The 16,396-nt window shown below is 38.5% G+C and overlaps 5 protein-coding genes across 8 annotated transcripts in view; 2 read left to right on the top strand and 3 right to left on the bottom strand.

Moving 5' to 3' along the window:
• Alh (coiled coil domain containing protein Alhambra) overlaps nt 1–2,712 on the top strand; it is a 31,207-nt gene extending 28,495 nt beyond the window's left edge. Inside the window, exons 11-14 of one of the 4 annotated variants that reach the window (XM_089473267.1) lie at nt 66–230; nt 1,188–1,512; nt 1,569–1,831; nt 2,572–2,711. In XM_089473267.1, coding sequence (XP_089329393.1) covers nt 66–230; nt 1,188–1,512; nt 1,569–1,831; nt 2,572–2,594 — 776 coding nt within the window. In that variant the 3' untranslated portion in view covers nt 2,595–2,711. Of the gene's footprint in view, nt 1–65; nt 231–1,187; nt 1,517–1,568; nt 2,098–2,571 lie in introns of those variants that run through there. The other 3 variants (XM_089473262.1, XM_089473270.1, XM_018018549.2) reach the window with 3 other exon arrangements.
• Nucleotides 2,614–3,816, top strand: LOC108615483 (uncharacterized; the record flags this gene model as incomplete). Its single annotated transcript, XM_089462057.1, has 2 exons — nt 2,614–2,817; nt 2,878–3,816. Coding segments are annotated over 2 exons (831 nt in total), but the record flags the coding sequence as incomplete, so codon positions are not given.
• Nucleotides 3,667–4,451, bottom strand: e(y)2b (enhancer of yellow 2b). Its single transcript, XM_018018556.2, has 2 exons — nt 4,053–4,451; nt 3,667–3,994 (listed from the first exon to the last, which is right to left on the bottom strand). Exons 1-2 carry the CDS (start codon nt 4,266–4,268, stop codon nt 3,872–3,874), a joined length of 339 nt encoding a protein of 112 aa, XP_017874045.1. The 5' UTR covers nt 4,269–4,451; the 3' UTR covers nt 3,667–3,871.
• A 7,518-nt stretch (nt 4,452–11,969) lies between these two features.
• Nucleotides 11,970–14,144, bottom strand: alphaTub84B (alpha-Tubulin at 84B). The gene is made up of 2 exons (XM_018017662.2): nt 13,986–14,144; nt 11,970–13,584 (listed from the first exon to the last, which is right to left on the bottom strand). Exons 1-2 carry the CDS (start codon nt 13,986–13,988, stop codon nt 12,235–12,237), a joined length of 1,353 nt encoding a protein of 450 aa, XP_017873151.1. The 5' UTR covers nt 13,989–14,144; the 3' UTR covers nt 11,970–12,234.
• Nucleotides 14,145–15,792: 1,648 nt separating this feature from the next.
• Pli (E3 ubiquitin-protein ligase pellino) overlaps nt 15,793–16,396 on the bottom strand; it is a 34,092-nt gene continuing 33,488 nt past the window's right edge. Inside the window, exon 10 of the mRNA XM_018017663.2 lies at nt 15,793–16,392. Within this exon, the coding sequence (XP_017873152.1) occupies nt 16,266–16,392 (127 nt within the window). The 3' untranslated portion in view covers nt 15,793–16,265. The remainder of the gene's footprint in view (nt 16,393–16,396) is intronic.

Raw genomic sequence — 16,396 nt, 5'->3', positions numbered from 1 at the left:
AAAAGAGAAACACACGCATACCGCGAGCGAATCGAATTAAACTTGCACTTTTTTCAAAAACACAGTTGCCTCGCTGCTGAACTGCCTCCATCAGCTGCAGAGCGAGAATTTGCGCCTCGAGGAGCATGTGACCAGCCTGATAGCACGACGGGATCACCTGCTGGCCGTCAATGCCCGCCTCCAGATACCGCTCAACAATGCAATCAACAATGCCAAAGCCGAGACGCATGGTAAGTAGTGGCATCCACTCAATAGCACTTGGTGTCGGCACCCGCAACACACATACACACACCCACTCACACACTCACACATAACTACAAATACATGGTTAATGGAGGCGCCTACAAAATGGATTCAAGTTTTTGTAATTGTACATACATACATATATTAAACATGAAAAGAAAGTAAAAATAACAGTCTAAGTTATGCCTGGCGTTGCCAGACCTCATACTAATGCTACAAATGACATTTCGCATATATTCTCGCATTAATTAAATTAATTTAAGTTTAACTGGGTACAAGCGATCACTGTACATAACATAATATAACAGAATATATATAAGTAAAAACAATACATTTTATCCAGCAAAAATTCAAAACAAATGGAAACATTTTCAAAAGAATGAATACTTGTACAAATATCTACACTTTCAATCAGTTTTCCACATAAGCTTAGATAAGGTTTAACTTACATTTCCTACACATGTAACAAACCGAGCTATTTTACTTTACTCAAAATATGATTAAAATTAAGTTACTTTTATGCACATACGAACGCAAAATTTTTCCTTATTTTATTTATTTTAAAAATGAATAAAATGTGTTTTTAAACCAAACAAAAAAATCTATCAACAAATTATATTTATTTGACTTGTGTTTAATCAAATCTTCATTTTCTCACCCACTGTAAAAGCCTAACAATGGCATGGGCGCAACTAACAGCTGCAGTCTCTGTTAAGTGACAGCTCGTTATCATTTGAATCTAATCTCAACTCTATGCTAACAGAATATGTTGCTATAATCAGTCATGTTAAATGGTGAAGTTTATCGGGCATTCTGTACAGACTTTTTTTTTTTGGTGCATGCAACTGAGCTACACACACAATCAATCACACAAATAGTATTTCACAGCTTAACATGTGTGTAAAAAGAGAAAACTTGTACAACTTTTGCCGTTTTCACGTCAGCCTCCAACAACAGCAGCAGCAACAGTAATAACAGCAGCAGCAGCAGTGCTCTCAATGCTGCCACAACAATTGCAGCAGCCGTGTCGCTGGCCACAACCGCTATAAATACAACAATACCAACAATGGCCAACAGTCGGGCTAGCAGCGCTAGCAGCATTCTGGACTTTCGTGGCAACAGCAGCACCAGCAACAGCAACAATAACAGCAGCAGCAACAGCAACAATATAAACAACAATCCCACAGCGTCTAACACCAATGCAACCACATCAGCGACACCAACGGCTGCCAACCTAGCCATGGGCAATACAACCAGCTTGGGCTTGAGGTGAGTTATAAAATGACTACAAATGCAACTAAGTCACTGTTAAATCTTTGCATTAGACACGTTACAACGTCTCATGGATCATATAATAGTAGTGCGAGCAACAGCAACAACAGTAGCAATAACAGCGCCAGCAACAGCATGCACACAACACATCAACAACAGCAGCAGCAGCAGCAACAACAGCAGCAGCAACATGCGACGTATCTGCAATCGCAGCAGCAGCAACAGCAGCAGCCATCGCATTTGCACCACGGCAGTGCCGCTGTCGCCGCTCATATGTTGGGCGTCGGTATGGGCCCGGCTGCGGCAATTGGACGAGGTGGGTCAGCTACAGCGATTGCTGCAACCACTATAACAACAATAACAACCACAGCAGCAACAGCTACGTTGACAACAACAACAACAACAACAGGCAGCTTGCAACATGGTGTGGCACACTACGCGCATCCGCATTCGCACCACCCACACCACTTTCCTAGCATTCAAGTTCAGTTGGGTGCCGGCGGCGTTCACGTTGATGACTTGAGTAGCTCCTCCACCTCTTCCTACGCAGCGCAACATGCGCTCTACAGCACGCATCACCAGGTAGTGTGTGTGCGTGTGGGTGCATGTGTGTTTGTGTTTGTATGTGTGCGTGTGCGTGAGAGAGTGTTCCTTTAGAGCATTTTACAATTACAGTTGACACATACATATGCACATCCAACCATATATGTATATCTATATATATGTGTATGTATCTATCCAATATCTGTTGTTGTTTCATGTTTATATCATTTTGATTTTATGCCGACCCATCATGCTGTATATTTACATTCAATCAATATTTCAACCAATTCCAAATTCATGTGATTTGTTTTGCCCCCAAACTGCAAGCGCCTTTCTCATCCAAAAATTTTACTCTGCCACAACAAATTAATAATAATTGTATATGGTAAATTGTTCGTTGTTTTTGTGTGCCAGCGCTGAAAGATATTATAAACTGTTACTGTTAATTCTATGCGTTAACATTACAGATGCACTCGCATAGTAACTAACATACTGTTGTCACCTCTATTACAGTCCCAACAAAGGCGCGACGATAACCTCGCCAAATCTAGCTGAAAGTCATATCGTGAGCATGAGCAGCAACAGGTCCCGCATCCATTGAAGAAGAAGCCGACGCTGGCCAGACGCATCCGGCCAACCAATAGCACCAGCAACACAACAAAGCCACTGATCACCGACAAACCCAAAATCCACACATACACAAAGCTGAAGCAAACTGCCGTTAGCTTCCAGCAGCAACACCACAATGAAGAAGACGATGTAAGTGCGCGCGCTGTCGCATTTGAGAAAACAAAATGAAATCAATTATTTCGATTTCAGCTCAGCAGCAGTAGCAGCAGCTCTTCCACGTTTTCATCGTCCTCGCAGCAGCACTCCTCGGTGGACTATGAGGCGGAGGATGAGAACGAGGACAAACAGCGACAGAGAAGGCACAAAGATGAGACCGATAGCCTAATACATGTGCAGAACTTTCTGAAATGCTTTGGTGCCAACGCCGCGACGGTGAGGCCTCCAACAGCCACTGTTGCAGTTGCCGCTACAGTGTCAGATAAAGTGAGCGCAACATCGAGCTCTGAGCTGCGCAGATGGCGGCAAGCACATCGTGCAACAGCTGCTGCCACCACAACAGCAACAGTAACATCAACTATAACAGCAGCAACAATAAGCGCCATTCAAGCAACAACAACAGCACCAACAATAACCACATCAACAATAACAACGCCACAAACTCTTTTGACCAACACCAAACCGCAAAAATTTCAAATCAATACCAAATTCTTACGCAAGCCGCGTAACAAATTAATGAAAATGCTGCCAACAACAATGTTGCAGCAGCAGCAACAGCAGCAGCAACAACAACAGCCAGAACAGCAAACACAGCTATTTATCGATGATTCCAACGCCAAATTCAAAGACTTTTCAATTGACTCGTTATTGAATAAGTAAAACGCAACAGAATTAACAACTAGCCCTATTATTTGTAGCCTAATTCTTCACAGAGCCACCCGCTAAAACCGCGTTCCTAAACCCCCCAAACTACATATGTATATTATTTTTTGTTTAGCCAATCGTACAGAATGTAACACATAGAAATCGAATATAAATATATATATATATAATTAAGTTGTTTATTTATTACATACATTTGTACAACTAATGGCGCAATTCGTAATTAGCATTAGCAGGCGTAAGCATATGTACATAAACAATTACTTAATTACACGTTAATAAACCACAGCAAAAGTGCTAGAATTTAAACTATGTTTTTTTTTTTTGTCTTGGACATTTTTAATTTGAACTAGATGAACTTGTGCTAACAGATCCCTCCATCGGAATTCTCTTCCTTGTCGTTAGAGGCTGCCACTGGAGCTTCCAGGACTTCACGTACGCGTAACATCATTTCCTCGCGCACTTCATTTGGCACCATAGCGCGAGCCTGTATAAATTTAAAATGTAAGACAAGTAAATATAAACTTGGCCAGTTCGATACTCACATCCGGTATAATACTCTTGGCAAGCTCTTCGCGTGAAACATTAGCTGAATCACCTTCCTTCAATTTCTTCCTTATCATTTCTTCAATATCCTTTCGCCATCCGCAGTCAATTAGACGCTTTTCAAGAAAATCCTTTAATTCTTTGGTATCAGCACTATTAAGAAAAGATTTATATGTAAACTTAGAGTCGGTGCCAGTATCCTTGCTGTCTGCCATAGTTTAATTTTTTTATTAACATAAATCTTTGTATTTGTCGGTTCTGAATGCAACAATAACAAAGTACATTTAAACACACTCGAATAAGTATTTCAAAGCCTGCTTGTTGGCATCGATATTTTTATTAGAATTAAAATACTTGATCAGTTTATTATCGCTTTAATCGGTTATTGTTTAGCCACCACAAAATACCAAATATCTGAATACCAACACTAACTAGAGACACTGACCAGAGAACACATAGACTAGACATGTAGAACAAATTTTTCTACAGCAGAAATCCTAAATAAATAAATAATTTAAATATTTCTTTATAAAAATAAATAAAAAAAAAATTTATAACAATTTCTTACGAACTGTCAAACTTGAGCTCTTTAAAATTTGAAAGTTGTCTTGATGTTATCGATACTTTTGTATTTATCAATATGTCAATTCGTGCCAGAACTTAATTTGTAATCGGCCGACTACCCTGACGACGAACTTAAACATTTTGTTGTATTTATAATTGAAAACAGAACGGACATAAAGTTATATTATTATTATTAAGTAACTCTGGCATATAATAGGATATAACAGTAAGTAAGCGGATAAAAATACCAAGTACTTAAAAAGCCCCGAGAAGTATTCGAATGTCTCAATTGGTGGTGAGGTCTGCGTGTATTCACTCATAATGTACCCACGTCAAATTTAATTAATTCGAATTGAATGGAATTGAATTAGATTGAGTGTGAGTATGAGTATGTGTTTGGTCTCATACCACACGATCTTTAGTTCAATGAGTGAAAATAAATAAAGCAGAAAACACGAATTATATAACAAAGATAACATTATTTTGCACGCTAAATTTTTAGCGGTCGGGCCCCTGTTAAGTTCGGGCTACACAAATATGAAAACAAATATGTACATACAAATAAAACGAGACGACAAGTCCCGAAGTGTTCTGTTTTGCTCTGCTTTAATGCTGCAAGCTAAACAAACAAAATCGTAGACAAAGCAAACCAAACGAACCAAAATAATACGGTACTGAAATTACGGATTGAACAAGTAAGAACGTTGCAGTCGGGCGTTACCGACTGCGGAATACTCATTCACATCCCATCAACAATTTAGTAGTTAAGTTTCGTTCTAATACTGTAGAATATACAGGTTTTTCCGATTTGCCACGCCCCAACTGGGCGTAGACACCTCATTTTTGGTCAGTTTTTAGAAAGAGATAACGTTACCCTAACTGCAAAGTTTGAATGCTTACCCTAAAAAAATGTGAAAATTACAGGGTATTTTTCGATATGCCACGCCCCTAAAGAGGCCTAAAAATTATTTTTGGGGAATCGATAGAGGAGGCTACCAGTAACTCAACTATCCAAATTTGAAGCTTCTAGCTATTATACTTTAGGAGATATAAACTTTTGCGGTTTGCCACGCCCCCTGTGGGCGGACATATATCCGACAAAACTTTTTGGTCTTGGGTGATCAGTCCGAGTATATATACAAAATTTGAGGTCTCTGCCATCAATAGTGTCCAAAATATAGGAGAATTTAAAAAATCACTATATCTTCAGGTCCGATTTGCCACGCCCCCAACGGGCGTAGACTTATAATTTATCTTCAGACTTTATAGAATCATACCATTAGCTGACGTGCAAAATTTCAGCATTCTAGGTTTACAACTTTAGGAGATACAGTTTTATCCGATTTGCCACGCCCCCAATGGGCGTAGATATATCCGCCATAGCTCGTGATCTTGGGTAGTCAACGCGGACCTACATACCAAGTTTCAGCTTTCTAGCTCTTCAACAAACATGATTTCTGGTATATCGGAAAATGCATTTTCCGATTTGCCACGCCCCTAGTGGGCGGATCGGGAAAATTTTAACACTTTATAAATCGGAGATATACACGAGTATGTGTTCCAAATTTCAAGTCTCTAGCTTCAATAGCGCCGAAATAGATTGCGTTCATACGGACAGACGGACAGACGGACGGACGGACAGACGGACAGACGGACGGACAGCAAGACGGACATTGCACAAAACCAATATACTGATTCACTTTCGTGAATGAGTATAATTAAGCTAAAAGTAGAAAATAAATGCAGGAATAGCAAGCTAAAATAAACAAACTTATAAAAACTAACTACTATGTTTAGAAATTACTTTTTATACTCATTCACGAAAGTGAATCAGTATATTGGTTTTGTGCAATGTCCGTCTTGCTGTCCGTCCGTCTGTCCGTCTGTCCGTCTGTCCGTATGAACGCAATCTATTTCGGCGCTATTGAAGCTAGAGACTTGAAATTTGGAACACATACTCGTGTATATCTCCGATTTATAAAGTGTTAAAATTTTCCCGATCCGCCCACTAGGGGCGTGGCAAATCGGAAAATGCATTTTCCGATATACCAGAAATCATGTTTGTTGAAGAGCTAGAAAGCTGAAACTTGGTATGTAGGTCCGCGTTGACCACCCAAGATTACGAGCTATGGCGGATATATCTACGCCCATTGGGGGCGTGGCAAATCGGATAAAACTGTATCTCCTAAAGTTGTAAACCTAGAATGCTGAAATTTTGCACGTCAGCTAATGGTATGATTCTATAAAGTCTGAAGATAAATTATAAGTCTACGCCCGTTGGGGGCGTGGCAAATCGGACCTGAAGATATAGTGATTTTTTAAATTCTCCTATATTTTGGACACTATTGATGGCAGAGACCTCAAATTTTGTATATATACTCGGACTGATCACCCAAGACCAAAAAGTTTTGTCGGATATATGTCCGCCCACAGGGGGCGTGGCAAACCGCAAAAGTTTATATCTCCTAAAGTATAATAGCTAGAAGCTTCAAATTTGGATAGTTGAGTTACTGGTAGCCTCCTCTATCGATTCCCCAAAAATAATTTTTAGGCCTCTTTAGGGGCGTGGCATATCGAAAAATACCCTGTAATTTTCACATTTTTTTAGGGTAAGCATTCAAACTTTGCAGTTAGGGTAACGTTATCTCTTTCTAAAAACTGACCAAAAATGAGGTGTCTACGCCCAGTTGGGGCGTGGCAAATCGGAAAAACCTGTATATTCTACAGTATTAGAACGAAACTTAACTACTAAATTGTTGATGGGATGTGAATGAGTATTCCGCAGTCGGTAACGCCCGACTGCAACGTTCTTACTTATTTTTATTTATTTATTTATTATTTTTTTTTTTTTTTTGGTTAAATTCATCATCTTTTATTATTATTTTATTTTTATTTTTAATTCGAAATACTGTGAAAACTTGTTTGTATGTGTATTAAATAGTAATATGCTGAAGCTAACCTGAAATAAGCAAAATTGGTAACATTTGCTGCTAGTGAGAACGAACAAAATATTTGTACGTTCGCTTTTCATTCCTTGCTTCTTATGTTTTACCATATGGTTTCGTCCTTCTTATTATTCTAACATTTACTTTGCACAATTTTTCGATGTTTACTTCTCGTTTCGTTTCAGACTATGTGTTGTATGGTTAGTAGCTCAACGCATTTGGCGCTTTAATTTATCATTATTCCTTTTGCTCCTTGATATCGATGAATGTAAAATGGACTTGCTAGAGATCAAAAATGAAATCAGCTTCTATGAGCAGGTATACAGTTGATATATATGAACTATTTAATTCATTCATGGCTTATTTTGAATATAGAGCTCAGAATCTGAATGCCCGTCCCCCTTGGATGGCTCAGTGAATGTCATTGCTAATGATGGAACTCTGGATTATAAAAGTAAAATTATTAGTGGTCAGATACAGCTAAAGGAAAAACGCGGGCGGAGTCGAGTATGGAACATTTTTGCAACGATGATTGATGAAAATGGCGATGAAATTGAAAATTTTGTGGCATGTCGAAACTGTTTCAGTTCGTTCAAATTTGCAAGCAGTACATCGAATCTGGTCAAGCACAAATGCTACCGTAAGTACAAGGCAAAAGAGAATCTACGCAATCCAAAATATGTTTCACTGAACATCGAGGCCAAGGACAAATTGACTGATGCAGCTGTCCAGTGGTTGGTGAAAAACTGTCGCTCAAGCCACATACTTGAAGATTCTGGGCTGAAAGAATTTGCTCTCACCTTGCTCTCAATTGGCGCCGATGTTGGTGAAAATGTAAATCCAGAGGACATAATTCCAAAGCCTGCTACTATTGCACTCACCATAAATGAGTTGTACGAAGACCGGCGTCAAGCGATTATAGCTGAGCTAGGCAATGCCAAGAGAAACGGCTACAGCATCACAACAGCCATATGGATGGACAATTACTTAAAGCTGTCTTTAGCAACGGTCACTGTGCATTACATTCAGCAATCTGCCATGGTCAGTCGATTGCTCGCAGTTTATCCATTAGCAAGGGACACGAACACAGGTAAATGTTTATTGTCTCATTAAATTCATCGATTCTCTCACCCGTTCGCCCTCATACACGGGCTTTAGTTAGAGTAGTGAGTGAATGAAATAAAACGGAATGAAGAATTTTGCAAAACCGATAGCACTGGTACTGGAGGTTTGAAACGGTAAACTGGTAAACGGTACGGTACTGGGCATTCGAAAGCATCGCGCTCGAACGAATCAGTTTAAATGAGAAATATATACCGAAAAATTCGGCACAACAAATGTGAGCATATTAAGAAAAGAAGCAAGGACCGAAATATTTCATACTAGATCAGCATCGTAATATTGAATACACATAAAACATTTTTTTACAGTATGTTGAAATAATAATAATAATAAAATAATACATTTCAGTTCAGCTTATCGATCCCCATTAAATATACAAATTTGTATAAATACGTACATAAGTATATAGTTATTTATATAATTTAATTAACCATTTCAGGCAAAAATATCCGAGCCTGTGTGGAAAAATCATTACATACATTTGACTGCAATTTGGATGAGGATGACCCCATCATTGTGACGAATGGCGATGCAGCCGAAGGGGATGCCATAGTGGATGCCTTTAAAAATCAGCGTAAAATACGTTGCATAAAAAGCTTGTTGGAGAACGCAATTGAAGAGGTCTTTAGAGAGAACGTCGATTTGTATCAGTTGCTACAAAAGTGCATTAGCTTAGTTGAACAATGTGAAACGTCCAGTAGATTGAATTACCTGCTATCAGAATCTGACCCTATGTCTCAACATTATTCAATTATGTACTACTTTGAGTTTGTCGCCGCCAATTGGGATGCTTTATCAGAGAGTATAGTTGATAAATCGGAGTCTACAACAATCAGTATTGAGATTAAGGCTGTATCCAATATTTTAGTTTGCTTTACACAAACGTTTGAGGCCTTGAAGGAGCACAATACACCCACATTGCATATTGTTATCCCTCATCTGCATAAGCTCACTAAACTTTGTGCGAATAATGTCGAGGATAATTCAAAAATTAATTTATTGAAAAGTTCATTGAGAACCTATTTAGAATCAATCGCCAAAAATCATATAACGAAATTTCACAAAATCGCCCTCTTTCTTTTTCCGCCTACAAAGAAATTGTTGCTCTATAATGAGCGTGAAAGGAAGGACATAATTGCAGAATGTAAAGCAATGATGGAAGAATTTTACATCGAACCCGATAATGGTCCAAAAAGGATTAAATTAGATGATGAGTATCATGATTCTGACATCTTTTCCGATTTTGTGGAGCAAATCTCCACGGATACTAAGGCCGATGCCATAAATAATGAAATTAACGAATATCTGAGCAGAAATGTTGCGCTTAGCAAAGTGTTCTGTATCCTAGACTGGTGGCGATCAAATAAAGGTGTATTTCCCCTGCTCTATCAAGTCAGCTGCAAAATCCTTACTACACCTGCAACTATTGCACTTTCACAACGGGCTGTTCTGCAAGCGCAGAATCTCTTTAGTGATCAGTCGAGCTCAATTCAGTACTCCAAAGACGTGGTAAATGAAATAATATTTTTGAATAATAATATGGATACCATGTAAAATGTAGTTATCGCAAAATATTTTGAAGGGGTTTTTTTTTTTCTTAATAAACCAATTTATAAAGTTTTACAAATCGAGTTTTCTCTATCTTGTATATATAACTTTTGTTCATTTTTTTTAATTGACATAAACATATCTACGTACTCAATATTTAAATTTTACCGCGAAGGCAATAGTGCTGCCACATTATATATTCGAATGGCCAGACATATACATATTTTGAGTACTTTATTTTTACAAAACTATCGATAGTTTCTACTTAGTCCGAAGAGTGAAAAATACTCATAAAGTAATATGTATATGTGTTGGTATATGCATACACATACATGTGCATGGTATATATTTACAAACCTATATATGGATACGTATAAGTACATATGTATGCATACATTTCTACATACATCGAGTTTTATTGGTTTATTGATAAAACTCGAAAAGTATTCACATCGATTAACTATGCCAAATTGTCTCGTATGTCTATCTATATAACTAAATATACGTATAAATACCTACATGTATACATTTATATACTTATGTACATACATGAGTACATTTGCATTGTTCCGATTTGTATGGTTTCAATCAATTTCAATTTGTTGCCCACACAACCGCCCACAGATATACGACAGAGCCGGCTTCATGGATTGGAGCTGTCGTCATCAGCGCTTGAGGTGAACTTGAATCATACAAAAACTGATTTTCATATGAACGTGTGTGTGTATGTAGAATGACTATGACTATAATACAATCGTCGGAATATGGTCAGAAGAGTATAAACGATCAATCAATGTGGGCTTCGCTTGGGTCGATTGTATTTGATTTGAAACGGGCATTTTCTAATCATAGCAACTGCTATCAAAAATAAATAATACAAGCTTCATTTGAGAGTAAACAATTATAATTTTATCCAGAAATGTAGAGTACATGTCAAATTTTAAGATGGATACACATGCTACTACGTATGTGTGTATGTATCTACATATGCATGTTCGTTTGCATTAAGAAGCCCACACATAACCTCAAATCGGAAATCAAGCTCTGTTGGCAATGTACTATGTATGCATTTCTATACATGCATACGAATGTATGTGTGTATGTACATTGTATGTGGCAGCCGACCATCTGTGCGGCTTTTTGTGCATTTCCTGTGCGCTCTTGTGTTTTTCTGAAAATTCGATAGCTGCAGCTGTTGGCCTGCTTCTCGAAAATTCAGTACATGCTTAGAGAGAGGTAGAGAAGGCGGCTGTTACTGTTGCGACAGGCAACAACAAGCCGGTTTGCCTAGGCATAAATTGTATACGAGCAAAAGCAACCCCCGTAAAACATGTCTATGTACATAAATGGCGAGGTACAGGCCACCGGCAATTACCACACAGTCACAGATACATACACATACAAAAATGAAGTCATCGCCTGACTGTTATGCTGCAGCATGACTCATCACAAAATTGATTTCTTCGCTACGAACAGGCCTCTAGGGGAATGGGGGCAACTTGGGGAGATGGGCTAATTTTAGGTGCATGCCACGCCCTGGTACAGTCTCATGCACTGGAAACTGCAGTAAAGTAGAAAGCCATCATTCTGCACTATTAATAGAGCGTGTAGCGCTCGTACTGCTTTCCCCAGCCACATCGGCATTTAGCTTCAATTATAACCGGCCCGGCCCGTTCAGTGAACCTAACTGAAAGAAATACTTGGAAGAAAGAGGGAATAAAGAAAATGCGCTTAAGATTTTCTATTGCTGGCAACACTGACTATTCGCTGACTTTATTTTCATACACAAGTTAAGATCCGTTTCTTTTTTTTTTTTTTTTTGCTGGTATTTATGTGTAGTGTGTTTTTGTCATTAAAATACTTGTAGGTTTTCCCCAACGTTTACTAGAGTTTCTTTTTCATGTTATATTCGTGTGGAAGGCAAAACGTTTGCATTGGTTTCGACGCCTTTAACGTCCACCAATGACGCTTGCTGCGTGTGCGCTGTTTTTTGGGAGTGTGTTTAGTACTCCTCGGCACCCTCACCCTCACCATCGCCAGAGTCCATGCCGACCTCCTCGTAATCCTTCTCCAGAGCAGCCAAATCCTCACGGGCCTCGGAGAACTCGCCTTCCTCCATACCCTCACCGACGTACCAGTGGACGAAGGCACGCTTGGCGTACATCAAGTCAAACTTGTGATCCAGACGGGCCCAGGCCTCGGCAATGGCCGTGGTGTTGGACAACATGCACACGGCACGCTGCACCTTGGCCAAATCACCGCCGGGCACAACAGTGGGTGGCTGGTAGTTGATGCCAACCTTGAAGCCAGTTGGGCACCAGTCCACGAACTGGATGGTACGCTTGGTCTTGATGGTTGCAATAGCGGCGTTGACATCCTTGGGCACAACATCACCACGGTACAACATGCAGCAGGCCATGTATTTGCCGTGACGGGGGTCGCACTTGACCATCTGGTTGGCTGGCTCGAAGCAAGCGTTGGTGATCTCAGCCACCGAGAGCTGCTCGTGGTAGGCCTTCTCGGCAGAGATGACAGGGGCGTAGGTGACAAGTGGGAAGTGGATACGTGGGTAGGGCACCAAGTTAGTCTGGAATTCAGTCAGATCAACATTCAGGGCACCATCGAAACGCAGAGAGGCTGTGATCGAAGACACAATCTGGCCAATCAGACGATTCAGATTGGTGTATGTGGGGCGCTCAATGTCCAAGTTACGACGGCAGATATCGTAGATAGCCTCATTGTCTACCATGAAGGCGCAGTCAGAGTGCTCCAGAGTCGTGTGCGTGGTCAGAATTGAGTTGTAGGGCTCAACGACCGCAGTGGACACCTGAGGTGCAGGGTAGATGGCGAACTCCAGCTTGGACTTCTTGCCGTAGTCCACAGACAGACGCTCCATCAGCAGCGAGGTGAAGCCGGAGCCAGTGCCGCCACCGAAAGAGTGGAAGATCAGGAAGCCCTGGAGACCAGTGCACTGATCAGCCAACTTGCGGATGCGATCCAGCACCAAGTCGACAATTTCCTTGCCAATGGTGTAGTGACCACGTGCGTAGTTGTTGGCGGCATCTTCCTTGCCAGTGATCAACTGCTCGGGGTGGAACAGCTGGCGGTAAGTGCCAGTGCGCACCTCATCGACCACAGTCGGTTCCAGATCAACAAACACAGCACGGGGCACATGCTTGCCAGCGCCGGTCTCGCTGAAGAAGGTGTTGAACGAGTCATCGCCACCACCAACGGTCTTGTCAGAGGGCATCTGACCATCAGGCTGGATACCGTGCTCCAGGCAGTACAACTCCCAGCAGGCATTACCAATCTGGACACCAGCTTGGCCAACGTGGATAGAGATACATTCACGCTATAAATAAATAGAAGAAGGAAATAGGAAGTTTGATTAAACTGTTCTGCCGAAGTGAAAGAAATAAATCGATAAAGCCGCACCCATCACGATGCTGACACACTAGTGTGTGTGAGCGAAACATCACACATGTTCAGCGAAAATTTGTCACAGAAGTGCAATTATCTCTAATTATGCACTTTTTATAGATTTAAATTAAGCCGATTTCTAATAGATCATGGTTATGAGACATTTTCTCGAAATATAACCAAAATCTTATTTTTCTCATGACGTCACCACTTTTGCGGTGCCGCCATCTTGAAACATGGCTTCACTCCATGTTGGGCAGTGACAGCCATATTTCAATGAATAAAACTATTTTCTTTACTTTCAACAAAATATGAAAAAATATTTTCACTTACCATATTGAGTTTTTATAAAATTTTTTTTTCACACGACAAAGAAAATTTTATAGAAATCTGTAGAGCAACTGTTTGAGGTCTGTCTCGGAGAGAATTACTACGTTCGAATAACCGGCTATGAGGCTTCACAAACGTATAACGAAAGTTTTCTCAGCGACTGCTATATATACTCTCGGAAACGAAAAGGTTGAAGTGTGTGAGTGAGTACAATTTGGTATGATGCTCATTAGTCGATGTATCGATATTAATATAGATTGCTTGGTTCGGCGTTGCCACTACTTTGGTTTCCTTTTAGCACAACCCGCCTTGTTTAAATTGTAATTGCAGTTGTTGAATATTTCATCTGAATGTATTACTTAGATTAAATATATGATTAATTTTTTGCGAGCTCGGATAAGATATTCAATACATTTTTATTTATTTTTTTTCATGCATATTTTTACCATTTAAATATTCATTGACTTTAAGATAAGAGTTCAGATGTTGGCATCTACTTGGTACTAGAAATTACATATAAATGAATTGAAAGAATTAAATAAAATTATACATATAAAGTCTAACAAGTGCAAAAAATCACTAAAATGATGAAGCAAAAAAAATAAACCTCATGAATACTTGGTTCTTTTTGCATTTATTAAGGAGTAATTATGTACATCAGCAAATTTTGTGACCTTATATGGTTGTGACTCTAGACTTGTAAGTCAAGAGAGTCGATTCTTGAGTAGGATTCCACTATATTACATTTTTTCCTTGATCTCTCTTTTTTTAATGTCTCACAAATATGTAAGTTTTTTCCCTTCTAAGTGAAGAACTCTTAAAATGGTTTGCCAAAAAATTATTGTCTTCCTTATTTGTCTAATGTTCTGAATTTGCATGAAGTCAAGAAGTTGTAGGAAACTAACTTTTCATGAGTCAAGATGATGGACAGCGCTAACACTAACCGCTTGTATGGTTAGTGGCGCCACCATTTAAAGTTAACAGCAATGTTAAATTTACAGTATGGTAACCGTAATTTACATTGCACGAATCGATAGCAATTTTGGAACGATAGGCGAACTTGGTAATGTGGCTGGATAGAATAATTACTGCAGCCCTTGATAAATTCCTATACGCGCTAAATTAAAACTACAATTCAATATTTTATGCAATGCACGCTTTAATCAAAATATACACGCGTATGTAATTTGTATGTGTATCGCTAGATTTTTATTTTACATTTTATTATATTTATTGAATTTTTATTTGCAATATTGTGGTATTTGTTAACATTATCGCGTCCCCAATATTTCTTGAACACAGTGTGTTTTTTGTTGTTGAACTTTTTCGTTTTTTTTTTTTTTTCTTTTTACTTTGCATACAAAATAATAATACAAATAATCAATTTATATAATGTAAATAGTGAGTAACATAATAATTTATAATGTGTAGGCTTTAAATTTGTTTGTAATAATGGCTGAGACGATTTCTGTTTATTTCCCCAAAATCTACTGATTTTTGGGAAAAAAAAGCGCAACATTCTCTTAGTCGCGGCAAACATTTTAAACTGTACATATTTTTAGAATTTATATTATTTATTTATTTTTATTTTATTTTATTTTATTTTTTTTTTTGTGAAATGGTATTTGTTAAAGTTATTTTGTTTGTTTAGTTTGTAAGCTCTAGATTTGGTAAAAAAATACATAAATTAATTGGTTGCTTGCTTGCTTGCCTGTTCGTCTGAGCAAAATGGAATACCATATTTGCTGCAATTGTTTCTGTTTAAATTATGTTTCAATCTATCAGAATTACATAAAAACAGTTGGGCAAATACTAGCTTAAAGGAGTATAATTTTATTAAACAATTCAACTCAATTACGAACTCGAAATTCTTAATGCACATTAAACTTGTTAATTCAATTTTCATCATCGCTTTGGAAATAATTTATACAACAGACACATATTGATGTAGGAAATAAAGTGTTATTAAACAATATATGGATGTTTGTATATATGACATGCAAGTTGGGGTCTGTTGCAGTGGATATTGTAAATGATTGCGATTGAAATAATTATTAAACATTTGTATTAGAGCAATTAAAGCAATTAAGTTTCGCAAAATACATATATATGCAATTTACTTTCTTTTAACTTATATTTTCTTGAATTTTTCGTATTAATACATATATAATTAATTAATTATAATAAATAAAGCCTAGTTTTCATGCCTGCTTCAAACTTCGACATTGTTCAATTACTACAAATACATATCTACTATAAAGATGTGCATATTCATATACAACTTTAATCTAAATTATCCTGGAAAATTAATTTAATGTAGCCAGTCGCGCCATCCAGTGGTGTCGCACAGAATGGACAAACTGCCTGAAAGCCGTTGGTTCCGTGCGGTATTTCCACATTTGCCCAGTACCTGA

This window comes from Drosophila arizonae, chromosome 2 (assembly GCF_054131065.1).
Source record: "Drosophila arizonae isolate 15081-1271.41 chromosome 2, UAZ_ARI_1.0, whole genome shotgun sequence".
NCBI classification, from domain to species: Eukaryota; Metazoa; Arthropoda; class Insecta; order Diptera; family Drosophilidae; genus Drosophila; species Drosophila arizonae.
Note: the sequence above shows the minus strand (reverse complement) of the source record. Positions and strands in the feature narration are given on the sequence as shown.